This window comes from Lycium barbarum, chromosome 6 (assembly GCF_019175385.1).
Source record: "Lycium barbarum isolate Lr01 chromosome 6, ASM1917538v2, whole genome shotgun sequence".
In the NCBI taxonomy this organism is placed as follows: Eukaryota; Viridiplantae; Streptophyta; class Magnoliopsida; order Solanales; family Solanaceae; genus Lycium; species Lycium barbarum.
Window position 1 is genome coordinate 136,608,665 of NC_083342.1, and position 17,520 is coordinate 136,626,184.

General features: G+C 34.7%; 2 protein-coding genes across 2 annotated transcripts; one reads left to right on the forward strand and one right to left on the reverse strand.

Annotated features, from left to right (window-relative positions):
- Positions 1–1,048: 1,048 nt before the first annotated feature.
- Positions 1,049–3,656, forward strand: LOC132599367 (F-box protein SKIP23). Its single transcript, XM_060312704.1, has 2 exons — positions 1,049–2,342; positions 3,214–3,656. Exons 1-2 carry the CDS (start codon positions 1,143–1,145, stop codon positions 3,238–3,240), a joined length of 1,227 nt encoding a protein of 408 aa, XP_060168687.1. The 5' UTR covers positions 1,049–1,142; the 3' UTR covers positions 3,241–3,656.
- Positions 3,657–5,643: 1,987 nt separating this feature from the next.
- LOC132599366 (rop guanine nucleotide exchange factor 1) lies at positions 5,644–9,258 on the reverse strand. Its single transcript, XM_060312703.1, has 5 exons — positions 8,776–9,258; positions 8,165–8,281; positions 7,539–8,077; positions 6,699–7,052; positions 5,644–6,285 (listed from the first exon to the last, which is right to left on the reverse strand). Exons 1-5 carry the CDS (start codon positions 9,065–9,067, stop codon positions 5,860–5,862), a joined length of 1,728 nt encoding a protein of 575 aa, XP_060168686.1. The 5' UTR covers positions 9,068–9,258; the 3' UTR covers positions 5,644–5,859.
- Positions 9,259–17,520: the final 8,262 nt, after the last annotated feature.

Genomic DNA, 17,520 nt, shown 5'->3' on the forward strand with positions numbered 1-17,520 from the left:
GGGCACCAGTCACGGCCTACGGGGTTGGGTCGTGACAGTATCAACTGTATTAGCTGAAATCGCATGAAAGAACTGTATCAACTCATGTATTTGCTACACAACCCAAATGTAGTCATGTTTATGTTTCGTAATTTAAATACATTTTTATGCACAGATTTCCCTTCAAAGCAACTTTATTTTTTGCCCCTCAAATTGGTGGTTTTAAATTATTTCCCTTCGATTAAAAAAGTTGCTGAAAATATCCTGATATTTTGGGTTCGAACTCCCGCTCACTAAAAAAATAATTTCTCAAGGCTAGGCCTAATTTTGCAATGAAATTCTACCTTGTGATTTTTTTCTGTAACTGAGCCGGGGTTTGAACTCAAAATTTCGGCATATTTTAGGCGAAAAGACAAAAGTTAAAGACTAGCAATTTGAGGGACAAAATAGTGCAAATTGCCCAGTTAAATATACAAAATCATACTCCCTCCGTCCCAAAGAGATTATCCTCTTTTAACTTGGCACAAAGCTTAAGAAATAAAGGAGGACTTTTGAAATGCGTGGTCCAAAACAAGCCTTATATATTTGTGTGGTTGTAAATCATCTCATAAAGTTAAATTATTTCTAAATATAGAAAGAGAACAATCTTTTTGGGATAGACTAAAAAGGAAAGGAGGACAATCTTTTTGGGACAGAGGCTCCCTCCGTCCTAAAAAGATTGTCCTTTTTTGACTTGACACAAAGTTTAAGAAATAAAGGAAGACTTTTGAAATGTGTGGTCCAAAACAAGCCTTAGATATTTGTGTGGCTGTAAATTATTTCATAAAGTTAAATTATTTTTATTTATAGAAAGGGGATAATTTTTTTGAGACAGACTAAAAAGGAAGGAAGAATAATCTTTTTGGATAGAGAACTTAGAATTTTAGGAAGAAAATAAGAAAAAAAACACCTCAACCCTTACCCATACCCGGCCTGTGGATGGCCCAAAAGGGTTTCACAAGGCCCAAAACAACCTTGTACATCTCATCCATGTGTCAGTTGGCAGAAGCTATTTCCAGGAAGGCATCTTCTGCAATTTGCATTTTGAACTCAAAATAATATAAGTATCAAGTTACAAATCTCCGTTTCACCATTCAAAGAATCAAAAAATCAAATGTACTATAATGGCTGAATGGTCTCAACTACCAAGAGAACTCATTGACCTCATATCCAAACACCTCTTAACCGAAATCGATTTCCTCCGTTTCCGTTCCGTTTGCTCTTCATGGCGTTCTTCCGTTCCTCCTAAACCCTACCTTTCTTCCCCTTCCCGTTTTCCCATTCTCCCTAATGACGGTATTAGTATTACTGAAAATAGTTGGGGTTTTAAACTCTCTAAATCACCCCTTTACCTTCTCCATTCACCTAATCTAACAACATCATCTAATAATAACAACCATGGTTGGATTATCAAACTTGATCGTGAAAATTTACTTAATCCTCTTTCTAGATCTCAATTTAAACCCCTTCCTTCGAATTTTCCCAAGATTCTTGATTCCTCGAAATACCCAATTCTTGAATTGTGTCAAGAATATACTCTTCAGTTCATTAAGTATAGACCTATGGCTAATTCGATTGCTGATGCTGGGAATCTTTACATGGAAAAAGTTGCTGTTCGTTTGGAAAAAGATGGGTTTGTGTTGTTGACAATTCATGTTTCTGGGAAATTGGTAATGTATAGATCTGGTGATATAAAGTGGGAAATTGTTGATGAGTTATCTTTGCCTTATGATGATGTTATTATGAAAGATGGAAACTTTTATGCTGTTGATAATACTGGCAAGGGAGTTCTTGTTAAATTGAGCTGTGGGGAAACTCCAGAATTAGAAGTTGTTGCTAATTCTGTGTTTGGGGGTGATAAAAAGTTTCTTATGGAATCTTGTGGGGATTTGTTGATGGTTGATAAGTATTTGAGTATTGGACCTGAAGATGATCTTGGATACAATGAGAATGTTGAGTTTTATGAGGAATTTGATAGTTACATGAGTGAAAGGACGGTTAAGTTTAAAGTTTATAAATTGGATGGAGATATGCAGAGGTGGGTTGAGGTAACTAAGTTGGAAGATAGGATGTTGTTTGTAGGGGATAATTGTACGTTTTCCGTGTTGGTTTCCGAGCTTGATTCTAGGTGTAAAGGGAACTGTATACTCTTCGCGGATCAGAATTTTTGTAGCACGGAAGATAGTGGAGGATTGTGGAAGAATCACGGGATAGGTGTGTTTAGTTTGGAAAATGGAAGCATTGGTCCAGTAAGTAGTTTCCAAGGCTATGCTGAGTTGTTTTGGCCTCCTCCTCCTTGGATTTGTTCGCCTCAACCCATTGATGTAAGTGGTGTTTTATGTTGTTGTTTTAGGTCTGATTGCCTTTACACTGCTTATGCTATAAGATTGTGCATTTGATTAGGCAATGTGATACTTTTATGTTATTCCATGGCTTGCCTGCTGGTTCATATGGGATATAGATAGAGGCTCTTCTTTGCTCTCGTTTGTGATTTGGTTCTGTGTATCTGTTCATCACCATGTTATCTAGATTTAGACTAGTGTTGGACCTTTTGTGTTTGGATGATACTCTGGCAATTAAACTTTTGAAATAGTTAAAGATGGATAACGAGCTATCAGCCTTCCTTTGAAAGAAAATAGTATTTCGTTAAACATTGAATCACTGAAAATCACCTGCTGATGCCCCAGCTCCTTGGTGAAAAATATTTTGTGCTAGGAGCACATATTACCAGCCAAGAGCTGGTCCGCCTTGAAAACTATTTTCAACTTCAAATGTTATTTTCCTATCAATTATTGTCTTACAACTTGGTTCATTGTTTTAACTTCAACTTGGGATAGAGAATGTAAAGCTGGATTACTTGTTTGAAGTGAATTTTTTGTTAATTAATGGTGTTACTCAAATAAGTTCAACATTTCTCCAAGTGAAGTTCATGTCGAGCACAACTCCAAGTACGCTTTTTCAACTTCAACTTCAAATACTCTTTTTAACTTCAATCAAATATATTGCCCAAACGCCTAATGCTTTGGCAACTCCACCAAAAAAAAAAGGGGGAAGCTTGGGGGTTCCATTTGCCGCCACCGCAACTATCCTGCCTTTTCTTTCTGTCCTTCTGTTGGTTCCCCCCCCCCCCCCCCCCCCACACCCTTTAACGACTTAAAACGTATCTCTTTTTATTATATTTGCGATTTCATGCAGGCTGAGCTGAATGAGCTGAAAATCTAACTCTCCTGGAGCTTAACGGAGATAAAAAGAAACAAGGAGCTAGTCAAAGCTGATGATATGCTGGACTACTTGAAATTGTACATATGGTTTTCTTCGGAATTTCACATTTATTTCAAGGTTTAACCCCCATAACGACGTGCTTGTGAGGCACTGACTTGCACTAATAAATTAATAAGTTGACATGTTGGTATTATGGTAAAGAATCAAGGATCTTCATGTGTTTTTAACTCAATGGGGTTTGCTTCAATTCCACCTTTCTTATGTTAAGTACAGTGCAAATGCTTACCAGTTATTGGATGGAGGATTGTGCAATTCTGCTAAATTAGGATATTTATGTTAGTTCCCTCTGATCATTTGATTGTCACATATGAGTAAATTTTAAGATTCATGAAATGCAAGTGCATTGAGTTCTAAGACTTGGCAGTTTAAGAATATTTACAAACAAGTGATTTCATTTCCTAATTTAAGTTCTTTGTAGGTTCTAATATTTTATGAGCACTGCATAACGCTGTTAAAGTACTTTTGGCGTCTACTTCAAGAACAACTGTGTTAATTTCAATCTAGTCGGGATCGGCTTCTATTTACCCAAAAATGGACATGGTTTCTAGCACTTAAAAAGTAGTAAGTAATAATTTGATATCCGTCTGAAACCTTATTGATATTGGATTTGCAAACCGTATTACCTATTGTTGTTTGGATTTAGAGTACTCGTTGTTTATATTGGTTTTGGAATTTGGATGGCGAAAACTATTATAAATATATTGTATAACCTATACTTTGAAAACCTGCTTGTAATCTCATCTCTGATCCCCTTGAAGCAAAATTAGCCATGACCAACTCGTGCCTTCCAGATAAAATCATCTTTGACATCTTAAGCTACGTTGCCCTTAAGTATGTGGAGATTCAAATTAGTTAATTGGAAGCTTTGAAATGCCCTATTTCTACACCATGATTTCACGTACCTTCGCATTTGGCAATCGGGATTGGATGATTTGTTTAAATGGAATGCATTGAAGAAAGGAATCCATCTATTTTAACCAATCCCTCTTACTAGATAGAGAAAAGGCAATCTCGATACCATATTTCTAACCAATCTATCACTGGAACACACCATTCTATACTATACTAGTATATTGAGTAGCGCGATCAAGTCAAGTCCTTTCTTCTTATTTTCGGATTTCAATTACATTAACGTGCGCTGTTTCATACATGGTTTCGGACCCCCATAAGACAGAATATAAGCCAGAGTAGTCAGGGCTTATTTGTGATGCAATATTCATCTTCACCTGTGAGATACCGCCCGCATAAGCCACCCTTTATTGGACCAGTATATTGAAATCCCCAACCCACAGACCCTAGTTTGTGCATCCTTGGACTTTGTTCCCTCTATCCAAGCCGTGAAGTTGCTCTCCATTCATGAAAATCATCAATCACAGCTTGGTTATGAAATTCTTCATGTTAGGTTTGTCGGGAATACTTATTGCTGGCGAGCTGTTGAGGTGCCTACTGATGATGACTTGCAGAACAATGATCGGAATAGGAATAGGAAGAGAACTCAGGTTTTCTTTAGGAAGGGAGTTGCTTATTGCATTTGGTTCGTTGAAAAGGATGATGATGTTGATATTTTGGATATGGAGAATGAGAGCTATATTGGTCATACTACTTTCCCTAAAGGTTTCTTCCCCAAGTTGAGCAGTACCAATCTCTTAGATTGGAATGGTGAGCTACATGTGTTGGTTCTAGAAGATTACAAAAACCAAAATGGTCTAAAAGCAAACGAATCCTCAGGCTCATGACTTCATTCTTGCAACAGGAAAATATTACGGATACAGTCATATGTGCTCACAAGCCTATTTTGTTCTTTCTTCAGAAAAAATATAAGGAACCTGAGAAATATGATCTCTGCAAGTATTACTTTCATACTGGGAATTTAACAACTTTACTGCCCGAATGACACGATAGCTCTCCTCTTCAAGACAGAGCTCTCATCACTCTTCATCTTCACTGCTCCTAACTTTCCCACGGTGAGCGTAAACTAGCTGATGTTTTTTTTTAAGTACTTGACAGATGTCTTAGTGCGATAAATATGATCAGTATACTTATTTTAATACAATAATTGCTGGGAAATTCCAGGCTAATATACTCAAACATGTTTTCTGAATCTATAAGGGCTTAGTGTGGGACACTAAACAGAGAGGAGATGATAGAAGGACAATCATTATTGAAAATGTTGGAAGGACACCCCACCCAAACAGCCCATTAGAGATGATGAACTGAGGATGATAATAATTGAGATATTTGGTAAGTACTAAAACATCTATGCTAGTATGTTAGAAAGAAAATATTGTAGACTGAAATATAGAAGGTTATGCCATGGAGCAATCACTTTGCTACATCTAACGGTAGCTATTCAAGCAGCAATTTCTTCTTTTCTATACCACAAGAAAGCTGCTATTTTGCACTTGCCAGGCGAAAACTGTGCTACATTAATGCTATCCTTCTCAATGTAACCAATGAAGATCAAGTTGACAATTTTGAACCGCACTATCCTAAAAGAAATATACATGATAAAGAACATAATTGAGATCAAAGCATCCTTGACTAGTCATCTGTTTATTCTCAGTCCCGTTCAGGAGCATCCTTAGAAGGTCTTCTTGCACTAAGATTCCCTGCATATGACCACAATTTATCCAAATCAGTTGGTGTCACTTTCTCCAGTTTAGTCGATGACGGTACCTTGGAACAAGCCTTAGAAGGAGAAACTGCCTTCCCTGGGCTACCAATCAGGGGAGATAAGCAAAAGGTTGGTGTAGCAAATGGAGAGGCAAAAGGGGAATGCTGTATAGAGAAGGGGCTTGGTGACATTCGCTTTTGAACTGGAAGACCACCCAAACCTCCCCTATTGAAGAGGGATATGGACTCTGCTGCAGCACATCGTTTTGTTGCATCATCTACGAATAACGCATCATCAATCCTTGCCATAATGTTAAATGCCAAGCTCTCCATGACCCTTGAGTAGCTCTCGAGAATTGACTGCCCAACATCCTGCAGTAGAACATATTAAGTTTTCAGAGAGCACAATAGATGAAGACAGTTATGTCCCCTGTGTATCCAATTGTTACTGCATTTATTATAGTGAAGATTCATTTCCACTCTTTTCACACTACTTTATCCACTGCTTCTAATACCATCAGAAACATTTCACGATATCAATCACCGATATAGAAATAGAACCAAGAATAAAGTTCCATAAGATCAGAACTAAAGGCATTCTTCACACATTGAGATAATGTATAACAAGAACTTCCACTGCTTACGTGTCCCGTCGCATAGAATTTATCATTATAAAGCAAGAAATATCTCATAATATTTCTTCTCTTATCAAAATAAATGTTGCACTTTGTCTCTTATCTGCTCTACTTTGTCATTTACTCTTCATATGAGTTCGTATCACCTACCTTGTTATACTGGATTTTGTTCATGTCAAGTGCAGTTTGAGGAAGACCAGGGAAGCGAAGCCTGAGACTATGCAAGAGTGTTTCTGCTCGTTCTGCCAGATATTGATTCTTATCACCATCTGCAACAAGGCCCTTGACCTTCCCTCCCCATGACTTGCGTTTAGATTTTCTTTTATGTGGATGTTTCTTCTGGTCCTTGAGTCTCCAAACGTGCACAGCAGCCTCAATTCTATTTGCAACTTCCAGTGTATGGTGCTCTGACGACAAGTCCAGGCAATCAAGAAGACACTCAGGAGAGAAATTGTCAGCAGTGATGTAGCGATAGATGATATCACCTAGACACACTTTTCCACTCTGCAATAAGAATTTAAGATACAATTAAAGAAATGAACAGTTGCAACTGACAAGTAAACAATCATTTGTTTTCATCAAATAAGCGCTCTAGATGACCTTAGGAGGATAATAGAAATACCCATACGAGGATAACAACTGCAAATGCAGGGGGGAAACGAACAAATTTCCTGAGAATTAATTTTAGAGTTGCCGATCAAATAGGAAACTTTATTTTGTTTCCTTTTTTTGGATGAGGAGGAAACTTTATTTTGTATCCTTTTACTGGGTTTTCTAAAGCATAAACGTTGAGCTACCACTAACATTGGACACCGGCAACCTACTTCATCTCATTTTTTGTGTGTAAGTGATCTAAATAACAGATACAGCACAATAATCACCGGTGCAAGGAAGGCGGCAAAGGAAACACAGGAAGAATTAAAGTAACTGACATAGGCTGCACAAGCTAGAAAATGCAACTTTAAGTAAGCAATTCAACTGGATGCAAACCTTGGGCAAAGTTTCGATATAAGGACTTGGAGTCTCCATCTCAGCAAGAACATTACTGTTGATTGCCAAGGCTGCCTTCAATATCTGGTTTGTGCAATCCCTACACTGTTGCAATCTCTTCCTACCTTCTTCTGACAACCCTTTTGGGGGAACTTTTGGGCAAGGCAGCCACCACTTCTCTTCCTGCCGAACTGAAGGCCTACCATACCCTATTCCGGAAGGATAAGAGTCGCAGTCATCTCCATCAGCTAAAACTATCCCTCGATCCACATACCAAAACTCCGTGTCACGAAACCCATCGAGTATGCTAATCAACATGGCATCAAGTTTCTTCAGAGCAGGCAAGTTCAAATATAAATCAGAACGTGGTCGCGTTGCCATTACTTCATATGTTCCTCCTCCAGGAAATTGTTGAATGGAAGGCACAAGCTCCACAATAGAGTCACTAACACATAACAACCACTCCATCTCCCTACACCACATTGCTTTCTTTTGAGCAGCCAGTGGCTCCAACCTCCAGAGTTCCCCAAATATAGTAGCTACAATTATAACACAGAACAACAATTTCAATACAAAATCAGATGTAATTTTTTTTATCTTATTTTCTTTTTTCTTTTTAAACTAACCAGATAGATTTGTAATAGCGTTTGAGATTGCGAGTGCCGTAGAAACCCCTTTACCACCTCCAGACATGTCCTCACCAAGAAGCAACTTGGCGAATCTCTCCTTCATCAAATCAATTTCTAAATGAAACACAACGTAAAAGTCAAAAAACGATAACCTACATTCTACAGAAATAACAGTAAAGGTATTAAGAAAAACAGCAAAATGTCCACACATTTCATCATATCCACAGTAACAAATCTAGTCAATGAAGGTCCAGTAAAAGTATTAAACATCAACCTCCATAAATCACCACCAGATTAGCGTGAAATCGCATAGATAAGAAAATGCATAAACCAGATAACCTACTCTACGGAAACAAGAGCAGCAAATGTCCACATATCAACAGATGCACAGTAACAAATCTAGTTAATAATGAAGTCCAATACAAGTATTAAACATCAACTTCCATAAATAGATCTTGTTATTGCAACCAAAAAGATAAATGTTGACTAATATAGCTAGCACTAAGTTCAATCGCTCCATTTTATTTGTGCTTGTAGCAAAAAAGTAGTTAGTTTATCAGAATCAAAGTAAATAAGATAATAATGGCGATTCTTTACAGTGCACAAACCAGATAAATCTGCTTGGCGTTTGTCGGATTTGTCATTACAGAGCACTACATCTTTGCCGCCAATGACCGGGAACATGAATGGTGGTATCATTGGTGTCGGAAACTCTGATTTACCGGGGAATCTCCGACAAGCGAGTGGAGATGACGCGATTGAGCTCGACGCGCCTCCTTCAGCATCATAACGCCGACAAGAGAAACTACTTGAAGAACTTTCAGACTCACTCACATCAGCACTTAAACTGTAACTTCCACATCTCTCACTAGAACCTTCTTCGGACGATACACTCCCCATTGTAAATAGTAGTAAGATCCTAGATGCAAATTACTACCTTCATGTAGATGCAAATGATTTTGTAGTAATAAACAGTAAAATAAATGGCGAAAATGGGAGAAACAGAGGTTATCAGATATGGCAGTGGAGGAGAAAATGTGAAAAAGGAGAAAGAAGATAAGAGCAAAGCGCAGGTTCACACACAGTACTATATTTCAGTCACTGTGACAACAGAGTGGTGCGTGGAATTTTTACCGTACGGTGTGAGTGAAATTACGACGCCGTTATAGTGACGAACGTCCGTTTGGGTGAAAAGGAACGGCGTTAGTTGAGGTTGACGACAAAAAGGTTAAAGGGCACCCGACACGGTCCTTTTCTTCGTTACGGGGCATTGGCCTTTGCCAGTAGCCAGTTGCCACCTCATCCCATCGAATTTTGGTGACTTGGGGAAATTTAACGGATGTGTAATAAATACTGTATGTGTTTTAAGGAAATTACTACATGAAAATATTGTAAAAAGATTTATACTGTACTTGATATTTATCATTCGATTTTTTCCACTCCTTAAATCATAAATATTGATATATATTTTTATATTATTAAATTTTTTAATCATGAGTACGTTGGTATAATTTGATATGAATATATATATTTTTATCGAAAAGATTGTCCTACATTGTGACATATATAATCTAGGCATGAATTTTGATGTTCGCTAACATATAGTATATGATATATCCATGTAAATTAGTTAGTGGTTTTAGTGGTAGTGACTTTTGAATTACTTCTACATTGTGACAGATTTATTCTAGGCATGAATCTTGATGTTTGCAAATATCGATGTAAACTAGTTAGGTTAGTGGTAGTGACTTTTGAATTACTTCTAAAATAAAAATATGGGCATAGGCGAAAAACGACAAAAGATTATCCAGACCAACATATGCACGAAATGTATTTACATATGTTATTCGTGTATGGTTTTACATTAAATCACGGTTAACAAAAATTTATACGCATCTCAAATGGTCAGTTGGCTGTGTGAAATTAGCTATGTAGCAGAACCATATAGGTGTTGACTAGGAAAAAAACACAATTGTATCGTTTACTTATCTTAAGTCCTCGAAACGAAGGTGGATGGACATTGTTTCAACATATATTTGCATAGACAATGTCACTTTGATTTTTAAACAGTAAGTTTAAATTATTTGATTTAACATTTTATTAGATGTCTATTTTCACGGAACATTTCACACAATGTTTAAATCCTACATTCACATCCCTCCAAAAGTCCAAAAGATTAGACTAGTTTGTTTGCTCTGCCTTCCGCGTTGAATTAATGGAAATTATGCTCTCCTTGGTTTCAGATGAGTGTTCACTTATTCTCCACCACATGCTCGAAGAAAATACTATTCCATCCGTTTCATAATTAGTAGTAGTAATCTTTTTAGTTTATGTTTATGAATCCCCCTTAGAAAGTGTCAGTTTCTAAAAACTTAGGAGTATTTTTATTAATTTATTCTAATTAAATGCATAGCTAATTTTTTTTAATGATTCTTGATTATGTAAATAAGGATAATTATGGAAGAATAAGATCAATTTTTTCTTGAAATTCTAAAGCACCACTTATTTTGAAATAAAATAAAAAGTCTAAAAACCACTTATTACGGGACGGAGTGAGTAATTTCTAAAGAAATAAGTATTTTGAAATTTCTAAAAAAATAAAAAGTATTTTAACTAAACTCTCCTTAATTAAATATTCTCTCCATCTCAAATTATTTATCGTAGTTATTAAAAATAGTTGTCTAAGTTATTTGTCATAGAAGTTCAAAGCTCAACTTATTAATCTTTCCCATTTTATCTAAAATTTTATCATTAATTGAGATGACATAGTAAATATTTAATAGAGAAAGATTATAATTTAATCATTAATACCCAAGGTGTATAAAAAATAAAAAGAAGATAATTTGAGCTAGAGAGAATAATTAAGTCTAACAAGGAATGCTAAAATCATTGCAGAAAGTCATAAATGGCGGGGAAATGAAAAGAAGAACCCGGAGGGAATTGCGTGTGAATGAGACGAAAATAAAAAACTGATGTCCTAGTGATACAATATTATAAGCTCTCGTTCCTAGGCGTCGGATCTCTGAATCTGTTGGGAATTTGCAACTTTTCCTCTTCCTTTTCTTCTGCTTGGTTTTCCTAATTTTTTCTCTTCTTTAACTTCCTATGCAGAGATACTTCCATTCACGAGAAAGTTATTTCTTTTTCGGTCTTTAAAGCCACAAGAGAAGATATTTTATTCGTTTTGAAAATTATGTTTGCTGAAAGAAGAGGGGAAATGCCAGTAAGAAATTGCTTTTTAGATTTATATTTCCAGTTTAAGCTTTAGAGATCATCAATATTGACACAGACAGAAATAAAAATGACAGTGGAATAATATATATCTCGGGGTCTGAGTTTCAGATTAGAGATTTTCCGACGTCATGGTATGATATTTCAGTTTGACCGGAGGAAAATAGGAAGAGTAATTATTTCCTGAATAAACGGAATTCAGCCATTAATGGGACCTCATATGATTGGAACTGTTCATAATTTGCTACTCAAATTGGAAGAATTAAGCCATTTTTGCACGTGACGGAGCTTTTTGTTGCAGAACAATAGGTCGGCTGGTCGGAGACTCGTAGGAGTGCAGTTGGCGTGATGGACCCTTCTTTGTCCAGCGTGCTTATGGAAAAGCGATTTGCCAAATTTCCTTGCAGATCTTTCCAGTAAAATACAATTTTAAAATTTTAACGACTAAGTTATGTTTCACTCTCAAACAAAATTGGGGAAAACGGTAGAACAAATATTTACATGAAAAACTTTCAGTTTTCACATAAAGTTCTACATCGCTAGCCTCTTAAATTTGTTAATAAAATTTATTTAGACACTTGAAAAAAAAATTGTTTCAATTGAGCAATCTGAAGGCTAAACTGAATACATGATAAAGTGTTCATATAGATACTTTTGGTTCAGATTTTGAAAAAAAAATTGCGCGTGTTCTTAAGTGTTAATTACAGAAATAAGTTAAACATTTATGTATACGGTAAAAATCGGGTCAATGTGTGACCGGTGAGACTGAAGCCGAGGATAAGTCCAAACGAGCACGAGCATGTTCGATCTTTTCTCCACACCGGGAGTTTCGTATCGGATGTAATTGATTCGAGACAAGATAAGCGTGTCCGTTGGCCCGGATAGACCGAGCCTAAATCAGCGTGTCCGTTGGTTCAGATAACCGGTTGTGAAGTTGCCACGCGTCATGAAACCGTTCCGCCATTTGTGCTGACGACCGTACGGGTGTTAGGCCGTACGGATCAACCTTATCTTTTTTAGGATTTTTTATTCATAAAGGTTTTTTGTATTGTATCTATGGCCCATGAAGCATACATATAAATAGAGGATATTCCTCCATTTTTTTAGGTTAGCTTCTCTTTCATGTCTCAATATTGTAATCATCAAATATATAAAAGCTCTCTCTTAAAGATATTGGTCCGGGATTTTGTGGTGTTCGTCCTTAGCTTGCTCATCCTTTCAATATTGCTTAATATATTTGGCATAAATCATCAATCATAGTACACATACATATACTGCAAACATATATACATATAGATATAACTACAAACAAATCCATTGACACTTCACACCAACCAAATAGTTAAGGTTCATCCACGTATCCTATACCTCGCTTACAAATATAATTGTTACCCGAAATTCGGGGTAAACAATTTAAATATGTCCCATCTTTAATTATACACATTTGCGTGAATAAGTCGTAAAACCTCTAGCATGTTCAAATTGAGGCCGATGTATATAATTAAACGCGATGACATATTTTTGTGTGATTAACTTAACTTCCTAATAGATACTTGAGAATACGTGCAAAAGGTTTTCAAAAATTTGATCAAACGTGTCCAATATGATTACTTTATCATGTTTTCAGGTATTGAGTAATGGAAACAAATCCTCGTTTTGAGTATTTAAATGTAATTTAATGACAAATTTAAGAAGCTATCCATGTATTAAGCCTAACGTTGGTACCAAATACAATTAATATGCATGCATCCACTGTTAGCAAGCTTTCTGTATTTGAAGATCAACATTCGGATAGTAGTGTTACAATGAGAGTTCTCATTGCTTTGCTTAGTTTATACTAGACTGCGCATATTAATAGTTAAACCAATAATCCGAATTAATTATTGGGTTAATGGTTCGGATTAATGGATTACTAGTTTGGGTATCAGGTGGTGCTTTGTGGCTATTGGCTTATTGGGTCGGGTCACGGTTTGGCCGATTTTGTTAACGGGTGAACCGATAACCCGATAATCATTTATTTAATTACAATTCGATCCTGAAGAATGTTTCTTATTTTCCTTATGCATTGGTGTTTGCAGTGACATGTTTGATAAAATCACACCTTTAGTTGGTCCAATTTTGTTTACGTCCTTCATATTTCAATTGTATTATTTTGTTCGACATAGTCTTAGGAGCTGAAGCTACTTTCAGTTTTGAAGATGGGTTATTTGTTCTGGAATTTTTTTTGTGTGAAATCTTAACAGATAAACCGATAACAAACAACAATCGATTAACCGATAACCCATTAACCAATATCTTAACGGTTTAACGTGTCTACAAACCGATAATCGATAAGTTGAATCGATAACTTTCAAACTCGAACCGAACTGACCGATATGCAACCCTAGTTTATACTATTTTCTGTTCATTTTAAATGTCTGTTAGTCAAATAATTTAAATTCAAAATAAGTGTTATTTTACGAAACTAATTAAAAATGGTTTAATTTTATTTTTTTAATAAAAAATTTACTCTTACTTTAATACATACAATTTTCCAAAAAAACCTCGCAATAGAGAGGGGACTATTTATCATCCAACTGTACCTATCCTAGGCTGCAATAGAAAAAGACCGCATTCTATACATGTGAGACATACACAGCGGAAAGGAACGTTAGTCAGCTCGATGATGTTGTTAATGTTAATAAAAGATAAAAGCTGGTAGTTTACTTAGTTAAATAATCGTTATGATTAGTACCATTGAGAAATTTTTCTTAATGAATGTACATCAAAGCCTTAAACCAAATTTAAAAGGACTAAACGAGTAGTCGAGTACCATCAAATATGTGAAGGAAAGAAAACACTAGCATAGCGTTTTCAGGGGCTATGACAACAATAATGTTTAAGTAAGGATCCAATGATGGCGCTTTAATTTTAACAAATGAATTTAATGTCGTTTTTTAACCAATGAAAGGTCGTCGTAGGCTTGTAGTTGTTGAATTTGAGGGGTCTCGTGCTATTTTCAGTGTGCAATCGATAATTTGGTGCAGTTAATTACTTCGAAAATAAATAATCAGTCAACTGGATGACTGAAGTTAATGATGTTGATTCCCATGTGCATTAAACCGTTCAACCTTTATTTTCATTTCTTATTACTTTTCTGATCCAATAGACACCAATTTGCCACTTTAATTAGGTCTGGTTTCGAATCTACAGTGTCACTTCAACTTGACGCAACTCTTAGAGCCTGTTTGGAAAGCCACGGAATTGGTGTAATTACTACCCTAGTAATTACACAGGCTAGTAATTACACAACAATGTAAATACTACGATCTGTTTGTTTGTCATAATGTAATTACAGTGTAATTACAAGCGTGTTGTTTGGTTGCACAAGTGTACTTACACAGTTAGTTTAATTTAAAAATAAAATTTAATTATATAAAATTTAAAATTAATATTTAAAAAATATGTGCCTTTATAAATGCTATTAAATTAGTTATTTAATAATACATTGTTTATTGAAAATATGTTAATTAATAATCGTATATTTGTAACTAATATTGTAAAAAATAATTGATATATAATTTCAAAATTAATAATATTTTAATTTTAATTGATTATAAAATTTAAAAGCATACCTTTTTTGTGAGAACATCATGAGATTGGATGCTTGATAAAAAAAGAATATTTATAAATATAATGTCATAACACTATTCAAATATTTAACAATAATTCTATCAACTGTAAGTGAAAACTAAATAACATACAATGTAAAAATAACAAGCCAATAGTACTAAAGCAAATATTGTTAAAATTGAAAATATAACCTAAATTCAAAATCCAAAAGTTTTTTTTTTTAACATAATACTCTTATGTCAAATTGCAACGTTACATAAGTAAGTTTCAACGTAACATAAGTAAATACTCCTATAATTCAAAAGAAATGCAAAATGTAAGTCTATAACATCATTCACAACGAAATTCTACTTTAATAACGTGACTTATTATATGCCAAATTTGTTAATGACTCATTCTTTCAAATATTAAGAGATGTAGTTTAAAAAAATAGAATATTAACACGGTTAATGAATAAAACAAAAACTAAAAAAATATGAGCGATTACATGGAACCACAAGAAGTAAAGGTTGGGAATGAGAAGAAAGGAAATGAAATCTAAATTCTATAAAAAGAAAAATATATTTTTAAAATACAAATAATTAAAAAGTAAAAATAAAAAAGAAATTAAATAATAGAAATAAAAATAAATTAGAAAAGAAAGAAATAAAAATAAATTAAAAAAAGAAATTAAATAATAGAAATAAAAATAAATTAGAAAAGAAAGAAATAAAAATAAATTAAAAAAAGAAATTAAATAATAGAAATAAAAAGAAATTAAAATAAAATTAAAAAGAAAAAGACTAAAAAGTAACCCTGTAATTACAGGGTGTAATTACACCCAATTCTCAGCCCCCCCCCCCCCCCCCCCCCCCTCCCCCCTCCTTTGAGAATTGGAAAGTGTATAATTACCTAATTCCACCTAACTGTATAATTACCTGATCAAACAAACAGGTCAAACTGTGTAATTACACCCAATTCCAATTACCTGGGTGACTTTCCAAACAGGCTCTTAATAAAAATATTAATTTAATAGTATTTGTTATGTGAATCCTTTTGTGCTTTGAACTGCAAAATAGGAGAAGTATCAGAAATAATAAGTACTAAATTACATGTACTGTATCTTATCTACCTTTACATCGTGAGCGGAGGTGGAAAAATTAGTGCATAAAAATATATTCCGCCCAATTTATTTAAGTTTGGATTAATTATTGATCTGCCTATTTATTAGCTCAACTCATTTCAGTTCATAAAAAATTGGGTTAGTATGTACCTCAAATTGAATCATGAGAAATATTGTCAAAATATTTTTAAAAAGTTATTGTTTTATTTGATATGTTATATATAGTATAATAAAGAAAAAATAATTTTATTATGTACTAAAGAATTATAAAAAAGCAATTAAACATATTAAACTTAGTAAAAATTGGAGGGGTTGAGTTATGACCCACTTTTTAACTCATTTTGACTTAAGTAACTTTTGACCCCCAAATTCAGCTCAATCTACCTATTTGACACGTATGTGTTTTTCTGGTGATGAACAGTGGGGTAATTGCATTGGAGAAGAAATAGAGATGGAGGAAGAATGGAATAGAGATGGAGGGAGAATGGCTAAGGGGTGCACGTGTAATTTTAAGTTTTTTTTTTTTAAGAAAATAATAATAATGAAATGTGTCACGTTATTAACAGTGTGTGACATACCTCCTTTGATTCCTAGATTTCTATTTCTCAATGCTATTCTATGATCAAGACAATTAGCCATCTCGTGAAACCATTTCATAAAAATTCAGAGACATCTTCTTTTTATAAAACAAATCGACTTTGATTTCACCACTTTTTTCTTAGGGAGTTAAACACAAAAGTGGTGCGTGATAAACACGCACATGAAATTTATTGGTGCATAATGTGATTTCCGTGGTAAAAAAGTGTGTAAGAGGTATTTAGGGACCACCTCGGGGGCACTCAATGTATTAAGCCTGAAAAATAAAGATATCTCTCTATATATTTGGCATAAAAAATTAAAAAGAATTATAATGGGTTATAAAACTTATTGACCCAGTTCACAATCCAAACAACAACAACAATAACATATCGGTGTAATTCCACAAGTGCGGTCTGAGGAAGACAGGATGTGCACAGATGTTATTCGTACCTTTGTGGAGGTAGACAGACTGTTTCTGATAGACCCTTGATTCACAATCCAAACTAAAACGTCAAAATTGGTCAACTACACCCTTTATAATTTGAATCCGGAAAAAGCCTCCCTATCTTTCGAGATAGGGGTAAGGTCTGCGTACACTTTACCCTCCCCAGACCTCACATTGTGGGATTTCACTGGATATGTTGTTGCACCCTTTATAATTTGAATAGAAGAAAATGATTCTGCAAATATCTTATGTGTGTTATTATTAGGCCTCTTATGTGAAAATAAAAATATTTTATAGAAATAAATATAAGATAACTTTATAAAAGGCTACGAATCAATTGGCACAATAAACTTTGCAGGTGAAGTAAATGAGAAAAATATATAT

What these genes read in the sequence shown, in the direction of transcription:
- LOC132599367 (XM_060312704.1), top strand. Translation starts at nt 1,143, where the DNA reads ATGGCTGAATGGTCTCAACTACCAAGAGAACTCATTGACCTCATATCC. An exon ending in GTTCGCCTCAACCCATTGAT is followed by an intron (nt 2,343 to 3,213) that starts GTAAGTGGTGTT and finishes GATTTCATGCAG; the next exon opens with GCTGAGCTGAATGAGCTGAA.
- LOC132599366 (XM_060312703.1), bottom strand. Translation starts at nt 9,067, where the DNA reads ATGGGGAGTGTATCGTCCGAAGAAGGTTCTAGTGAGAGATGTGGAAGT. An exon ending in CGCTATTACAAATCTATCTG is followed by an intron (nt 8,078 to 8,164) that starts GTTAGTTTAAAA and finishes TTATAATTGTAG; the next exon opens with CTACTATATTTGGGGAACTC. An exon ending in ACAAAATCCAGTATAACAAG is followed by an intron (nt 6,286 to 6,698) that starts GTAGGTGATACG and finishes GTTCTACTGCAG; the next exon opens with GATGTTGGGCAGTCAATTCT.